The following is a 13,716-nucleotide window of genomic DNA, read 5'->3' as shown; positions in this document are numbered from 1 at the left end:
TCAAACATCAGAAAACTATTTCTCAATACATTTCAATATATATATATATTTTAATTCTTAACGCGGCCTGACAAACATAATGGCATAGTACATAGTCTTAATGTACAGCAAATTGTTTATGTCTGGAGTGTAAATGAAGCCCAATCAGCGACCCCCGTGGGGCAGGATGTCGGAAAGTCAGGAAGTGTGTTGGCGTGGTGTGTGTGGAATGTGTGGGCTTTTCCCCAACATTGTTTTTGTGGGAGCAATGGGAGGAGTCTATCATATTCTATATGTAGACTCCTCCAACTGTAGCCAATCCCACTTGACTGTAAACCCCCACCCCAACATGCCCATCTCTGTGTGGAACTAAATACTATTTTCAGTGGGATCCCCATCTGCCTCTGTCTAACATAAATTGAAGCCATTCTTTTAGGCTATAGGCAAAGGCTGACTGCTGCGACATGAAATTAATCCTTTAACAAATGATAAAAATGTGGATGCATGCAAGGCAGCAATTTATCCATGTAGCCTACCAAACCCCAACATAATATTGATTTATTAACCATAAACCTCAATGGATTTTTTAAATAGTTCAAAGCAAGGGTATGATTTTCATTTAAATCCATTTGTCTTGGTTCTATTGAGAAAACCAACATAATGAAAAGCTAAGCAAAAGGAAGAGGTGGCTGCCATGGTTACTTAAGAGACATGTGGTCTGGAAGAATAGTTCTCACCACAACACATCCTGGGGGAGCCATATAACTAGTTTTCTCTTTGTAAACAGCCTGGCTAGAATGGCTTTCCGGTGGCATTACAGGGATTACATAGCCAACACTAAAAGCATCAGTATTCTCTAACTACTTATTGGCAGCAATATGAAATCATGTTGGTCTCCTTGACTCCTTGGACCTGCCACATAAAGTTAACTTGAATTTTCAAGTGGACAAAAAAAAAAAAAATTAAAAAAAAACTGCAAAATAGCTGTCAACACCAAGTGCTTTTACAAAAATACATGGAATTTCATGATATGAAAATATGGCATTAGGCAAGTTCAGTTTCCTTCTTAATGTTTTACAATTTACAGGTGAGGCTGTTATGTGAAAAAGCACATTGTACAGAGAATCTAGGACATTTCCACAGGAGATATGTCCATATTTGATTTTCACCACATTTCCTTCTCTTTCTTACTTTTCCTTGATTTTCTTGAAGGTTTATGGGGGCTTGGGGGCATTTCAGTCACTTTCAGTAGTGTCCATAGTTGGAGTGGGCTTATATGTGGTACCTTGATGGCATTGTCAGACATATTTCCATTCCCACCTCAATAAATAATGATTGCGGTCGTTACTCCGCTTGGATGGACGGGATGGAGGACTTGGGAGAGTTGTCCAGCTCTCTCCAGTTGCCAGAGCTGCACGTAGGACTCCGATTGGTCATTTTAGTCAATAGAGTCGTTCTTCGGATGCTGCTGTCTGAGTCCTCTTTCTTGAAATCAGTGTTCATTTTAAGACAGCAGGAGAAGCAGTGGGCAAAGTCCTGGAGGAGATGACCACTGAAGATCATGTATATCCAAGGGTTACAGCAGCTGTTGAGACTGGCAAGGAGCGCAGACAGAGTCACTGCTGTGTTCTCAGAGTCTAGAGGAGAGAGAGAGAGAGAGAGGGAAGGGGGGGGGGGGAGAACGATGATCAAACCGCAAAACATCTGGTATAGGCTACACTGCAAAAATGTCCAAGTCATTTGGTCTGACATTGAGACTTAAAATCTTATTTTTCTTAATAGTCTACAAGTGAAAAGAAATGCCATATTAACGACAAAATGTAACTTGTTTTCAATGCAAATCAAACTTATTTCAAAAATCTTCTTGAATCAAGTGTCTATTTTCATCATACTCGTGAAGTGATTTGCCTAATTCAGCACTGTCTCCAGAAAAAAAAATTGAAACAACAGGAATTAGGCTTATCACCTCAATGGCAGAATCTTCGCTTGTTTTAAGAAAAATAAAATTTGAATACTGAATAGGCCTATAAGACTACATAACTTTCAAGACGGGCATTTTGTACAGTGTAAAAATCAATTGCGCTGGCTGAAACCCCAGTGCTGCAGAATTCCCTCATTGCACAACACATGGCAAAAGTATTGTTCACTGGGCTGAATTTAGACACTATATAAGATTAAACAATTCAATTCTGATAACCTTCATTCAAATGAAATATATTTGAGCATGTATTTGTTTTTGGTAACAAGTAAACTCATGCGTAATGGCGATGCGCAATTGGATTTCTTTCAGGTTTGCGCACAGAGTTTTCCATTTTGTGGCAAATGACCGAAGGCTTTCTGTGCACAGTTCTTCTATTGTTACCTTTTATATCATTCGGGTTGCTGTGAGAGTTTAAAATTCAGTAGAGATCAAGTTAACATCAAATATTACCACCCCACTACTCACCATCCCACTGGAAGTTTTCATCCCACACCGACCACATCTGCACTGTAAAAAACGGCGCCCAGCACACAATGTACGCCAAAACGATCACAAAAGTCATTTTAACTGTCCTCAATTTGGCTCTTGATATAGTTGTGACGCTGCTGACGGAATTCTTCCCAATCAGCCCGTTCTTGGCCGCAGCGCCCGCCGTTGTTTTCCTAGTCTTGTATTTGATATTTTTCCATATGCTGTGGCAGATGAACCCGTAGCAGATCATGAGAATGGCCACGGGGACTAGGAAGATGCCCAAGGTTATCCAGGTGATGTACGCCTTGACGCCCCACGGCTCGATGAAGTGGCCCCAGCAGTCATAGACGTCCGAGCCGTTCTTGATCTCGCTCAGGGAGAAGATGAAGTACTGAGGCAAGCTGAGCACCAGGCTGCACATCCACGTGGAGACGATCATGATGTAGGAGCGCTTGGTGGGCTGCTGGAGGGTCTTCAGAGGGTGGCATATGGCGATGTAGCGGTCCACGGTCATCATCACCATCATGTAGGTGGACGCAAACATGCCCATCACCTGAAGGTGCTTGACTATCCTGCAGAGGAAGTCTGGCCCGTAGAAGCGGTAGGTGATCTCCCAGAAGAGCTGCGGCAGCACCTGGAAGAAGGCGACCACCAAGTCGGCTAGGCTGAGGTGCTTGATGAAAAGGTGCATCCGAGACATCTTTTTCTTGGTGTTGTACATTGCCAGCAGCACGCTCACATTCCCGATCACAGCGACCACGAAGGTGATGCTCAGGACCGTGATCTCGATTTTGGCAACCTCCTCGTTTCTGCCAAACGGGTCGGTTCCGTTGGGGTGGACGGTGTGGTTGTCAGGTGTCCCCATCGTCGGGTCATAAGTGGGACTGAAAATCTGAGACTGGTTCACTCCGCTCGGGAGCAGCGCATGGTCAGGAGTGTGCATGGCACTGCCCCTCTGTGCGCTTTACCCAGATACGGAGCCAGAGGGGCTGCGAAGTGCCTCTCCTCTCCCTATATGGAGCTACCTGATGCTGAAAGGACAGGACTGAGTGGTCTCTGGCTTGTGGCTGCTGCTGGTGCTTTTTAAACTCGAATCAAATTTCAGACAGCGTGTGCACAAAGCTGATACACTGCAAAAAATAGGCCATCCTTAAGGAGTCAACTGGTGTAGTGTTCAGTCTTAAAAGCGTATTTTTCTTATAATAAATCTAATGTGCGCTCAGTCGGACATTACACAACTGAACAAAATTGCTAATAGGTTGGATAATTATATTTGTTTCAAATGCAAATTTAATCATTTCAAGAATCTTCTTGAATAAGTGAAATTATGTTGATAGAGGAATGTGCCTTTTTTTTTCTTCTTAAATCAGATGTTTTGAAAACAAGTGAAATTATCTCTCCCCACTGGCATATTTTTTCACTTGTTTTAAGAAAAATCTAATTTTAAGATTCAGTACTAGAAAAATAAATAAATGACTTGTATGATGGATATTCTTTTTTTGCAGTGTACAGCCAAACCCTCCCCCGAGGTGGACACAACCTCCGCAACACCAAATTGTTAGCGCAGTTCCCACCCCTCTTAGCATAATATTTACAAGTTTTTTCCTATCTTATGTGAAAAAAGTGACCCAAAAGGAAGCATTGCAAAATCAGAGAGAGTAACCGAAAACAAAGCCATACAGTTTTGAATGTGTTCAGTGAACTGAATTGGGGTCTATTTTCAGTTCAATTAAACTTGAATTAAAGCCACCTCCAGCTGCAAGATCAGTTCAATCTCATGTGAAAATGTTAACTGCAATAACACGGCACTTGAAGTTAGTTCTGCTATTTATTGACCGAGAGACTGGAATGTTGGTTTTGAAGCAGTTTGTGTTCTAGGCCTTGTGCAACAAAAACACCCATGAGCTGTGTCTGAAGTGCTGTTCTCAAAGGAGGATGATGCTGGATTTATTCAGGCTAAGCTTGTTATTCAAAATCAAATATCAAACTGAAGGAACCTTGTTCAGACCTGTTCATAATTTCTGAACAAGGCAACACTTTAGTTGTTCTAACTGATGTGAGAGAGAGAGAGAGAGAGAGAGAGAGAGAGAGAGAGAGAGAGATTGTTTACGTTTGTATGTATGTAATTGTTTGTACTTGTATAATTTGTAATTGTATGTAATTGATGTTAGAATTGATGTTAGAAATTGTAGTAATAGTAATAATAGTGCAGCATTTTTTTGTATTTGTTTTACATTGTTTACATTGTTACATTGTTATGCTTTGGCAATACAAACATGTGAATTTTGTCATGCCAGTAAAGCACAATTGAATTGAATTGATTTTAATTTAATTGGAAGAGAGAGAGAGAGAGAGAGAGAGAGAGAGAGAGAGAGAGAGGTGATGTGTGTGCATGTGTGGTTCTGTCCTGCTTAAAGTTTCACTTTCATTCATTCTGTTTGCAACCAAGCTCACCTTGCTCGCCCTTTTTTGATGTCTTCAAATCCCTCCACTGCCATGGCAATTTTTCGCTTGACAGTGTTGCCAACTAGCCCCTACACTCTTCACCTTCATCTCTGAATTTCATGTCTTGCACATCCTTCTCTCTCTCTGTCTGTCTCTTGCTCTCTCTCATATCGTTTCTTGTTCAGGCATCCCTCCAGTCTCACTGCACACTTGTTTAGATGTTCTGTGCCTGAGCATCTTGAGTGACGCCACCGCGGTTTACAAGTGACCCATAATAAACAAAATCATTCTCCACTGCGAAAGCACATAATTGCCAAATGGCTGTGGGCATCCGGCAGCTATTTAGCTCATGTGATCCATGTGGTGATAGTGAGAGTAGTTATCTTTATTTCCATTTGAATGACACTGTCCAAATTTGCTCTAGTTCATTTCCGATGGCCCCTGTGGTGAGCGGTGCAACCTGAAGCTCCGGTTCACACAGGAACCCCGGCCCGAAAAATTTCCTGCTGGCCGGTTGAGCTGGCTTACTGGAACAATTAAGTGTCCCCAGTTATCCCCGTGTCATGGTGCGCTAATCTTCCCATACCAGTGCGAGGGAAACTTCTGTCGTCGCCCACCCAAACAGCTTCTTCCCATGGGGCTCTTGTTGTTTTGGCGGCTCTGCAGGAGGGTGAGGATATTATGCCTGTGTTTTCGCATCTGTGTCTGCATGCCTGCGTGTGGAGGGAGGATGTGTATGTGAGTATTTCTTTGACTGTATGTGTCTGTGTCTGTGTAGACCTGGCTTGTTTTCGATCCCCCCCCTGTGTGTCTACTCTGGAACAGCCAGTCTTGTCCTGGGGGAACGTGGGCAGCACAGCGGATGCCCCCTCCCCCCAACCCCCCACCCCCGGTTCACGCTCATGTTCTGTTTTTTTTGGGGAGGTTGATTGGAGACGTGCTGCTCTGTTATTACAGCTCCAGGCTCGGCTCGTTTCATTAGACACACAACCTGCGGAGTCTGCTCAGCGTTGTCCGCGTGGACCGTGTGTCTGGGGCCCGGGAATCATGGGAATGCGTGCTGTGTCTCCAGTAGCCGAAGCAGTCACTCTAAATCATTTCCGTGATGTTTAACCATTACTCACGGGCTTTAGGGCTCCCTAAGTTCTCATCAGACTCTCTGGGACTTTCTTCTTCTTTGCCTTGGGGATATAGAGTGTTGTTAAGGAGCTGTCTTCTCTTACACAACAAAATTTCATTCTTGCGTGACCCAAAGTTATTATATGAGACAGCATTCTTAGATAATATGCCTTTCTTCTTCATAACAGATTTTTAATTGAAATATGTAGCTTGATAAATGTGCAAGAATGGCATCCAATGTGAAATTCACAACATTCTTTTTCCCTTACCTACCAAACTCTTCCCCAGTTCACTTTAATTTTCAATTTATATGCACAAGGCGGAATGAAACATTTTTAGTTCAATGTCATGTCTGTCACTCACAGTTGAGGCATCGTTTGTGGATTAAATCACTAAGGAACGTGATGTTTTACCCTCAGTGTTACGAAATAAAAAGTTTCTAAAAGTTCATTGACAGTGAAGTGCAAATGATTTAGGACTTTCCATACTGTTTATGTCAGCAGCATAGTCTTGTGCTTTTGAACAAGGAATGTTTGGTCTTACGAAACTGCATAGCTAGCATGCGTGCTTTCCATGTCCTGTCTTCTTGTACACTCCATACATTACAAGACCACTTCAGTCCACCAGGCTCTTTCCTTGACAGAACCCCAGACTGTGCATATGGAAAAGATTCATAGCATCCAAATATCAAACCTGAGCTCCCGAGAGTGTTTGAGAATACTTCTAAAAGAAAGAGACTGTAAAGGTCAGAGGCCAGCACCTCACTTCACCTTCTCCTCCAGAGTGTTAACTCACTCAGATGAAGTGGGAATTTGTCTTGTTACATGCACAAGTCTGTTTATCTACTGGACAACATCAGTCCTATAAATTTCATTATCTATTTACTTTATGAATCAGTTCATGGGCAGAAGACATGGACCAGGACTCCACTGAGGCTACCTATAACTCATTGGTTATGTAAGTTTTTATGTAGGGTTACGTGTTCTCGTTTGCCCTCCTGGCAGGTGATATATGGGTGCTTCAGTAAACAGGGCATTAATGTTTATAATCGTGCAAAACCATGCATGACAGTTATGCAACCTGGACCTCAATGACATAATGAAAACGTCAGCACAGCTGCTTTTATTTGAATCCACTGGCCTTGCCTGTATTTTTAAGATTTGAAAGACATCCAACACACAACAAATACTAATTACAGAACATGATTAGACCCAAACGAAAATAAAAATGAAACAAATCAGCACTGGACACTGACAGACAATTTTGACTTGCTAGTAGTAAGTAATTGTTGAGCAGTGGAGATTGTTGTTGAATGATTTTTCTTTGCCCAATTCTAATTCTAACTAGATAATCAGTAGAGTGCATACCTCCGCCAACGCTATATGCAATTGTCAATATATGTCAGAGGAGGAGGTGATCAACCCCACCCCCATACACCCCCCCACACTTGGACTGTGATCATACACCCACTCCCACCCACCCACACACACACATTCTCACATGGACTATGCAACCACCCACACACACAGGGACAGTGATCATAGGATGTGTGTACGGGTATATGTATGTGTGTGCATGACAACAGATGTTCTTTTTTATGTCAGATGTAAGATTTTTTATGTGTTGATGATTGTTGCAGCATGCGATGCAAGAATTTTCGTGTGAACGGACAATAAAGTTTTATCTTATCTTATCTTATTTTCACCAAAGTTAATAATTTCTTCCATGCTCCATTACCAACTTGTTTCACATCAGGAGATGCTCACATTTTCATGACTGGACCTCAAAACGCACGGTCGCCAACTAAATCCACACAATCCATATTAGAAAAGTGAGCCTCTAAACGAGCCGTTTGGACTTCAGTAACTTTGTGGCGTCACAAAGGTTCGCTCATTATCGGTTTTGTAAGAAAACAGGCTAACAAAGTGTTTTTTTACAAAGCGGTTGAGCGGTTGTCATTGTTTGTTACCGGAGAGTTTTTCCTTCCTGTCGCTGCCTCTTCTGCTGGGTCTGTAGTGTGGTGTCTCATGGTTCACTCTTGAAATGGTTAGCCAATCAGAACAGAGGGTGGTTAATATTAATGAGCCTTAAAGACACAGCAACAGAAACAGCCTTTTCTTGGTAAGGCTCAGAGAAATGCTGGAAAATGGATTGAGAGTGTTTTTGGTACATGACACCACATAAACAGCTTTGAATGGACCTCAAGACATAAAATAAAACACTGGGAAGTGTAGAATATGGGACCTTTAAGCATTTTAGCTGATTATCGCAACACCACATGGCCAATCAGCTTTATATCTGTTCAGTGGCCATTAGGCCCTTCTACCACTGGACCAAGTTTTGGAAAAATTGGCAGGGTGGTTATGTCTAAACTGGAAATGAGCTCTCCAGTGTTGTTTGATTGGGCCAATAATGGAATCTTTGCCGCTTCATATGTCTGCTGATAGGCCACAAAGTGTGATGGTGTTATGTGAATCCATTCTGAAGTTACTTGCCTTTTTATGAGAAGCCACATCCACTGCCACACTCCCCTTTGGCCAATCGGTGTGAAAAATGGATCAGTAATTCTTTGCCCCATATCCAACATTTCCACAAAGTTTTTTTGCTGTATCGTACATGATCTCTCACTCAATCTGCAGACCTACAGGGGGTGGACGAAATAATTGAAACACTACATGAAAAAGGACTTTAAGTTTTAAGTATTTCACTCACAATTACAAAGGCAGCTACACAGGGAGCCATACTATAAACTTGAATGCCAATTAGCAGTGCATGTCAGCTTTAAAAAAGGTCTGACAATTGCCAGTTTCATATGACATTTTTCAAAGCAACATGAGGAGACTAACAGTTCCAAGAGGTCTGATAGTCGGTGCCTGAACTGCAGGTGCATTGGTTACAATTAACTGTGAAATCATTTAACTTTGATAGGGGAACAGTGTGGAAAATTATGACAGCATATGTCAAACAGAGACTAACTGTTTGAACAGCGGTCACGACTTTCAGAGGAACAGTGGTCACAAGCTCACCGACAGGAACAGGCAATTAACAGAATAGTTTCTCAACGCAGCAAATTATGGCTCCAAAAATTACCACAGAATCAAATCAACACATCTGTGTATATACTGTACACACAACAAAAACTGTATATTGTGAGCTTCACAAAGCTGGCAGGGCTGCCATTCAGAAAGCTATAGTCACTAGTAACTATTAAAAAAAAAAGTGACTAGTAAAAAAAAAGTATTAGTCAGTATTACTTATTACATTAGAATTATTATTTATCATATAGCAACTAGATAAATTAAAATAGCAAGTAGTGCCTGGGAGAATAGTGACTAGTGACTAAAAATAAGTAGTGGTGGCAAATTTTTAGTGACTAGTACATTTTAGGAAATAATGACAAAGCGGCCTGCTGTATCCAAGGCCAATGCACAAAGACGTATATTCCAGAAAAAAAAACACACAACACCTGGATCTCTGAGCTCCTTATTAGGAATTTGATATTCATTTAAGTGTTTCTGTGATTTTGTCCACCCCCTTTTTAACAGACTTGATAACCTTTTGCTCTTTCTAACACAAGCAGATGTAATTCATTTCTCATTATAATAATTTATAATGCGCTTTGGGGATTGAAAACCAAGCCATCTGTTATCAAAACAAGTTAAGTATAGCTCTCATTGGTTTCTCAGCATGTTTTCCGTTGTATGAATCATTATCTGCCGGTGAACTTTGCATTCTAGTTCTGAACACCAAGCCTAATTAGATGTGATTCTAAACTAGCAATAGAGAAGGAACAATCAATGTGAAATGGGAACATTTCAACAGCTCTAATCACATTACTGGAAATAGTAATATTGTTACTCCGATATAAAAACACTCCTTTATCCGTAGGAAAAAAAAAACATGGGAGAGTTTTTTGCCTTCAAAATATCCCACAGTGCCATAGCTAATTTGGTAAACAGAAAATAAGAGGGCCAAATCTCATAAAATGGCTCATAAATTCTGAGTGAGTCATCAAGATGTTGGAGGCCATTGCCATGGCTGACCTATGTAATGTCCGCTGGCTGCTTGGCTCTCACATGAACATGGGACTCTGTTCCCATCCAGTACAAGATCATTGAACCATTAGTCGCACAGCCGCTTCTCTTCACATTTCATTTCACTTTGTGATTAGAGAACTGCGATTACACAGAGTGGTTTGGTTTGGGATGAACACATTGGTTGCTGCTGGGATCTGCTGGGATCTAACCCATGACATTTCTCTCTAACCACCAGGCTGCCCTGCTGTCAGTCTCACCTGTGGTTCTTGACCTTGTAACTGTCTTAAGGTCTGACTCATTGATCGCCAATACTTCTTTCAGGAAATCTTAAATGCTTTCCTGACAGTTTTGCCGATGGCAGCAGCTTCTCTTCAACATTCATTAGTAATGCTAATGAGGCCAGCGGGGACTCTAGGACTGCCATAGATCTGCTTTAGAGGACGTGACATTTTGAACAAATACTGCCACTCACTACAACACTGTAAGACTGGCATGAAAACTGGTTTGATGTCCTGAAAGGAATCTGGGATAACTCCCGATAGGAGGGATGTTATTACGTTTCTTGGTTAATGTTGTAGCACTTTTTGTTTTCATAGCACCCTGAACTATCTGGCTACTCACCCTATTGATGATTGAGGAAGGTTCACTTATTTTACTGTTGCATTTATTGTGCCGCTCTGGATAAGAGCTTCTGCTAAAAGCCTAAATTGTAATTGTAAATTGGATATAAGATAGCAGTAAACAGGGCATTAAGTGTTACAAATTTTTCAAATGTTTTCCGCCCAGCATATAACCCAAGATTTAAGTGCACCTGAAAAGTATTACTTGAACCCTATTAAACATGGACTTGAAAAGAGGAATAAAATATTTATAACTCTAGTAGAGTGTATTCACATCACTGTATAGCCATCTCTCCTATAAGTTTACGGCATGTCAAACATAGTTCTCAACGGCATCATCCAAGTGACAATCTCCAGTACTTTATCTGATATACTATTACAAGAAAGCCATATCAGTAATCCAGGTAGACTAAACTTAAAAGTGTGTCTGATGAATTGCATAATATACTTGACTCGCCGCTACAGCAGATAAATGGTATTAGCATATCATAAACTCTGATGTGTAGCTGAGCGGTTGAGCCCTTATATTTCAGAAACATCTATTTTGAGGCATGATCACATTGTTATCTGCATGATTACAGTAAAACTGCCACTGTATTTCCCAAGAAAGCACTTTGATGCAGCTGCTAGCTTGGAGCTACAGTCACTGTCAGTCAAAGACTGAAGGCAATTTGAAGATTGAATATGAAGCGAACTTCCAGGCATGTCCATCATCCTGAGAGAAAAAAAAAAAGCTTGATATAAGCTACATGTGAAGGGAAAGTTAGTTCCGATCCCTCGCTGGTTGTTCCAGGTGGTATGGCTTTGTGGTTATGGTTATGATTTGTGTCACACATGCCTGCATCAAGCAGCAGATGTGTGCCATGATAAGTGGATGTGTACTACTGATGAGAAAGTTACTTCCAACATAAACAGCCAAATGAAGCAGAGTTATTTATATGAAGATAGATTAGCTGAGTGGAAACTCTTCTAAAGGCGTGTGTGTGTGTGTGTGTGTGTGTGTGTGTGTGTGTGTGTGTGTGTGTGTGTGTGTGTGTGTGTGTGTGTGTGTGCCTGTGCCTGTGTGCATGTGTGTCTGGCAATCAGGGCTTATGGGAAACTCTGAGGCATCAACACGACTGATCATCTATCAGCAGAGAAGACAGGAATGTTCTCACTGCTGTGACTTTGAAGCCCCACACTCTGACCCAGTACCATTAACCCTCTGGGGGGAAATCAAGGAGCAGCCGTGGCTCTGAACCCGCCCATTCATTCAGCTGGGATGGAACCGCACAGTTACTGTAAGTCGACTTAAAAAAGACTAAATCTATCGCGAACTAGTTTCCTTGGTTGTTTTAAGACTATGCCACTCTTCTCTTCTTCCTATATCTTGCTTATTCTCTCCACTCTTTCGTTGGCTTTTTCTGAGACTGTCTATTACTTGTTATGAAATGTTTGTAGAGTTAACTCTGTCTATAACTACGCGTACAGCCTTGGGTGTCCTTGTTACGGAGATCTCCAAGGGACTAACTCTGATAAATGAAGCTTAAATAAATAAAAACAAATCTGCATTAAACATCCCAGTAAAAATGCCTTTGCTTATATTCGTACACCCAATATCTCTAGGAAACAGATACACATGCATCACAGATATATGATAGATTCAGTTCACTTTTAAATCAACCATTTCAGGGAATACATGTTCTTGAATTGAAAATTGAAAATCTTTTGCGATAAAGCAGATTCCTTTATCATCTTATCTTTCTTATATTCAGTCTCTGAAAAAATGATTGAATGCATAAGTAAGTGAACCGAAGCTTCAATCAAAGTTTTTGAGTTGACTGAAATGAAACCTGACACCAACGTCCTGTACATGTGTGAGCCATCTCTCATAGCTTCCTCCCCTCGGCCCTCAGTAGTTCAGAGGATGAATGTGACAAGCAGTTTGACAAAACAGGTATCCGCAAAAGAAAAATGTTTTTCAGGGATGAAGAAATGAATGATTATTTTCTCTTTGACGCCTGTGTACTTTTGAGATTATGCAATGAGGTTTTGACAGGTTTCAAGGGCAGATGGCTCACAAAAATCACTTGATGCTGAACTGACCGTGAAAACGTAATTAAAGTATGAACAAAACCCCACCAAATTTTATTTTGTACTTCTGCAGTTGTGTAATTTTTCCAAGCAAGCACCAGTTCAATGGATACATCAGCAATACATGACCCTGTAGCCAACAGTAGTGTAGAGCAGTGATTCTCAACCTTTTTCATATCAAGGACCCCTAATTTAGTCCACATTAGGGCCACGGACCCCCATTTGATGAGATTTTGTCTCTCACACCCAAATCTGAGATTATTTTTATTGTTATGATTTTGTCCAGAATCCAATGACTATCTGTATTGTGCTGTAGGTAGAGAGATAACAGAGAAACTACGATCAAAATAGTCATTCTTCTACATTCTGTAATTGTGTTAACTTCTTGTAAATGAAATAATGCTGAAGTTTAATAATTCATCAATTTTCTGGGGACCCCCTGGAACTCCCTCAAGGACCCCTGGTGGTCCCCGGACCCCACGTTGAGAACCACTGGTGTAGAGTATTCGTGAACATCTACTGGGGGCTTCAGTTACATGTTACATGCATCACAACCCCCCACCATCCAATACAGGATCCTTGACATTCCACACTGACACTCTGTCAAAAACAAATAAATGAACCTCCCTTTATTAAAGCTCTACATCATTTTCTGTACATGTCACACGGCATCACAAGGTGCCAGTGACTATTATCTCATGTCATGTCCAATCGTCCATTGAGGTCCAGAGCTGCGATGCCTTGCTGAGAGAGCTGAGGGGGAAACAGAAATAGACTTGTCCGGGTTCGGGGCCGCCTTGCTGATAATGGCTCCAAGAGCACTCCAACATGGCCTTTTACCCAATTACAATTCTCTTTTTCTGTTTCTGTTACTCTCTTTCTCACTTCCTTTCTCTCTCTGTTTTTACTCTCTCTCAATATTTGTCATTTGCCTTCTGTTGTTACTTTGTTGTCTATTTTCCACAGCTCGGTACTGCTTTTCTTCCCTCAA

At 41.3% G+C, this 13,716-nt stretch overlaps 1 protein-coding gene across 1 annotated transcript; it reads right to left on the bottom strand.

The window, feature by feature from the left end:
* Positions 1-893: 893 nt before the first annotated feature.
* avpr1aa (arginine vasopressin receptor 1Aa) lies at positions 894-3,374 on the bottom strand. Its single transcript, XM_071522680.1, has 2 exons — positions 2,426-3,374; positions 894-1,616 (listed from the first exon to the last, which is right to left on the bottom strand). The coding sequence occupies exons 1-2, from the start codon at positions 3,372-3,374 to the stop codon at positions 1,324-1,326; spliced, it is 1,242 nt and encodes a 413-aa protein (XP_071378781.1). The 3' UTR covers positions 894-1,323.
* Positions 3,375-13,716: the final 10,342 nt, after the last annotated feature.

Source organism: Centroberyx affinis, unplaced genomic scaffold (assembly GCF_046629955.1).
Source record: "Centroberyx affinis isolate AG114_WGS23_722 - 3 ecotype Tasmania unplaced genomic scaffold, CSIRO-AGI_Caff_v1 ptg001013l_1, whole genome shotgun sequence".
Lineage (NCBI taxonomy): Eukaryota > Metazoa > Chordata > Actinopteri > Beryciformes > Berycidae > Centroberyx > Centroberyx affinis.
This window is presented reverse-complemented; position numbering and strand designations above follow the sequence as displayed.

What these genes read in the sequence shown, in the direction of transcription:
- avpr1aa (XM_071522680.1), bottom strand. Translation starts at nt 3,374, where the DNA reads ATGCACACTCCTGACCATGCGCTGCTCCCGAGCGGAGTGAACCAGTCT. An exon ending in TGAAAACTTCCAGTGGGATG is followed by an intron (nt 1,617 to 2,425) that starts GTGAGTAGTGGG and finishes TCTCTCCTCTAG; the next exon opens with ACTCTGAGAACACAGCAGTG.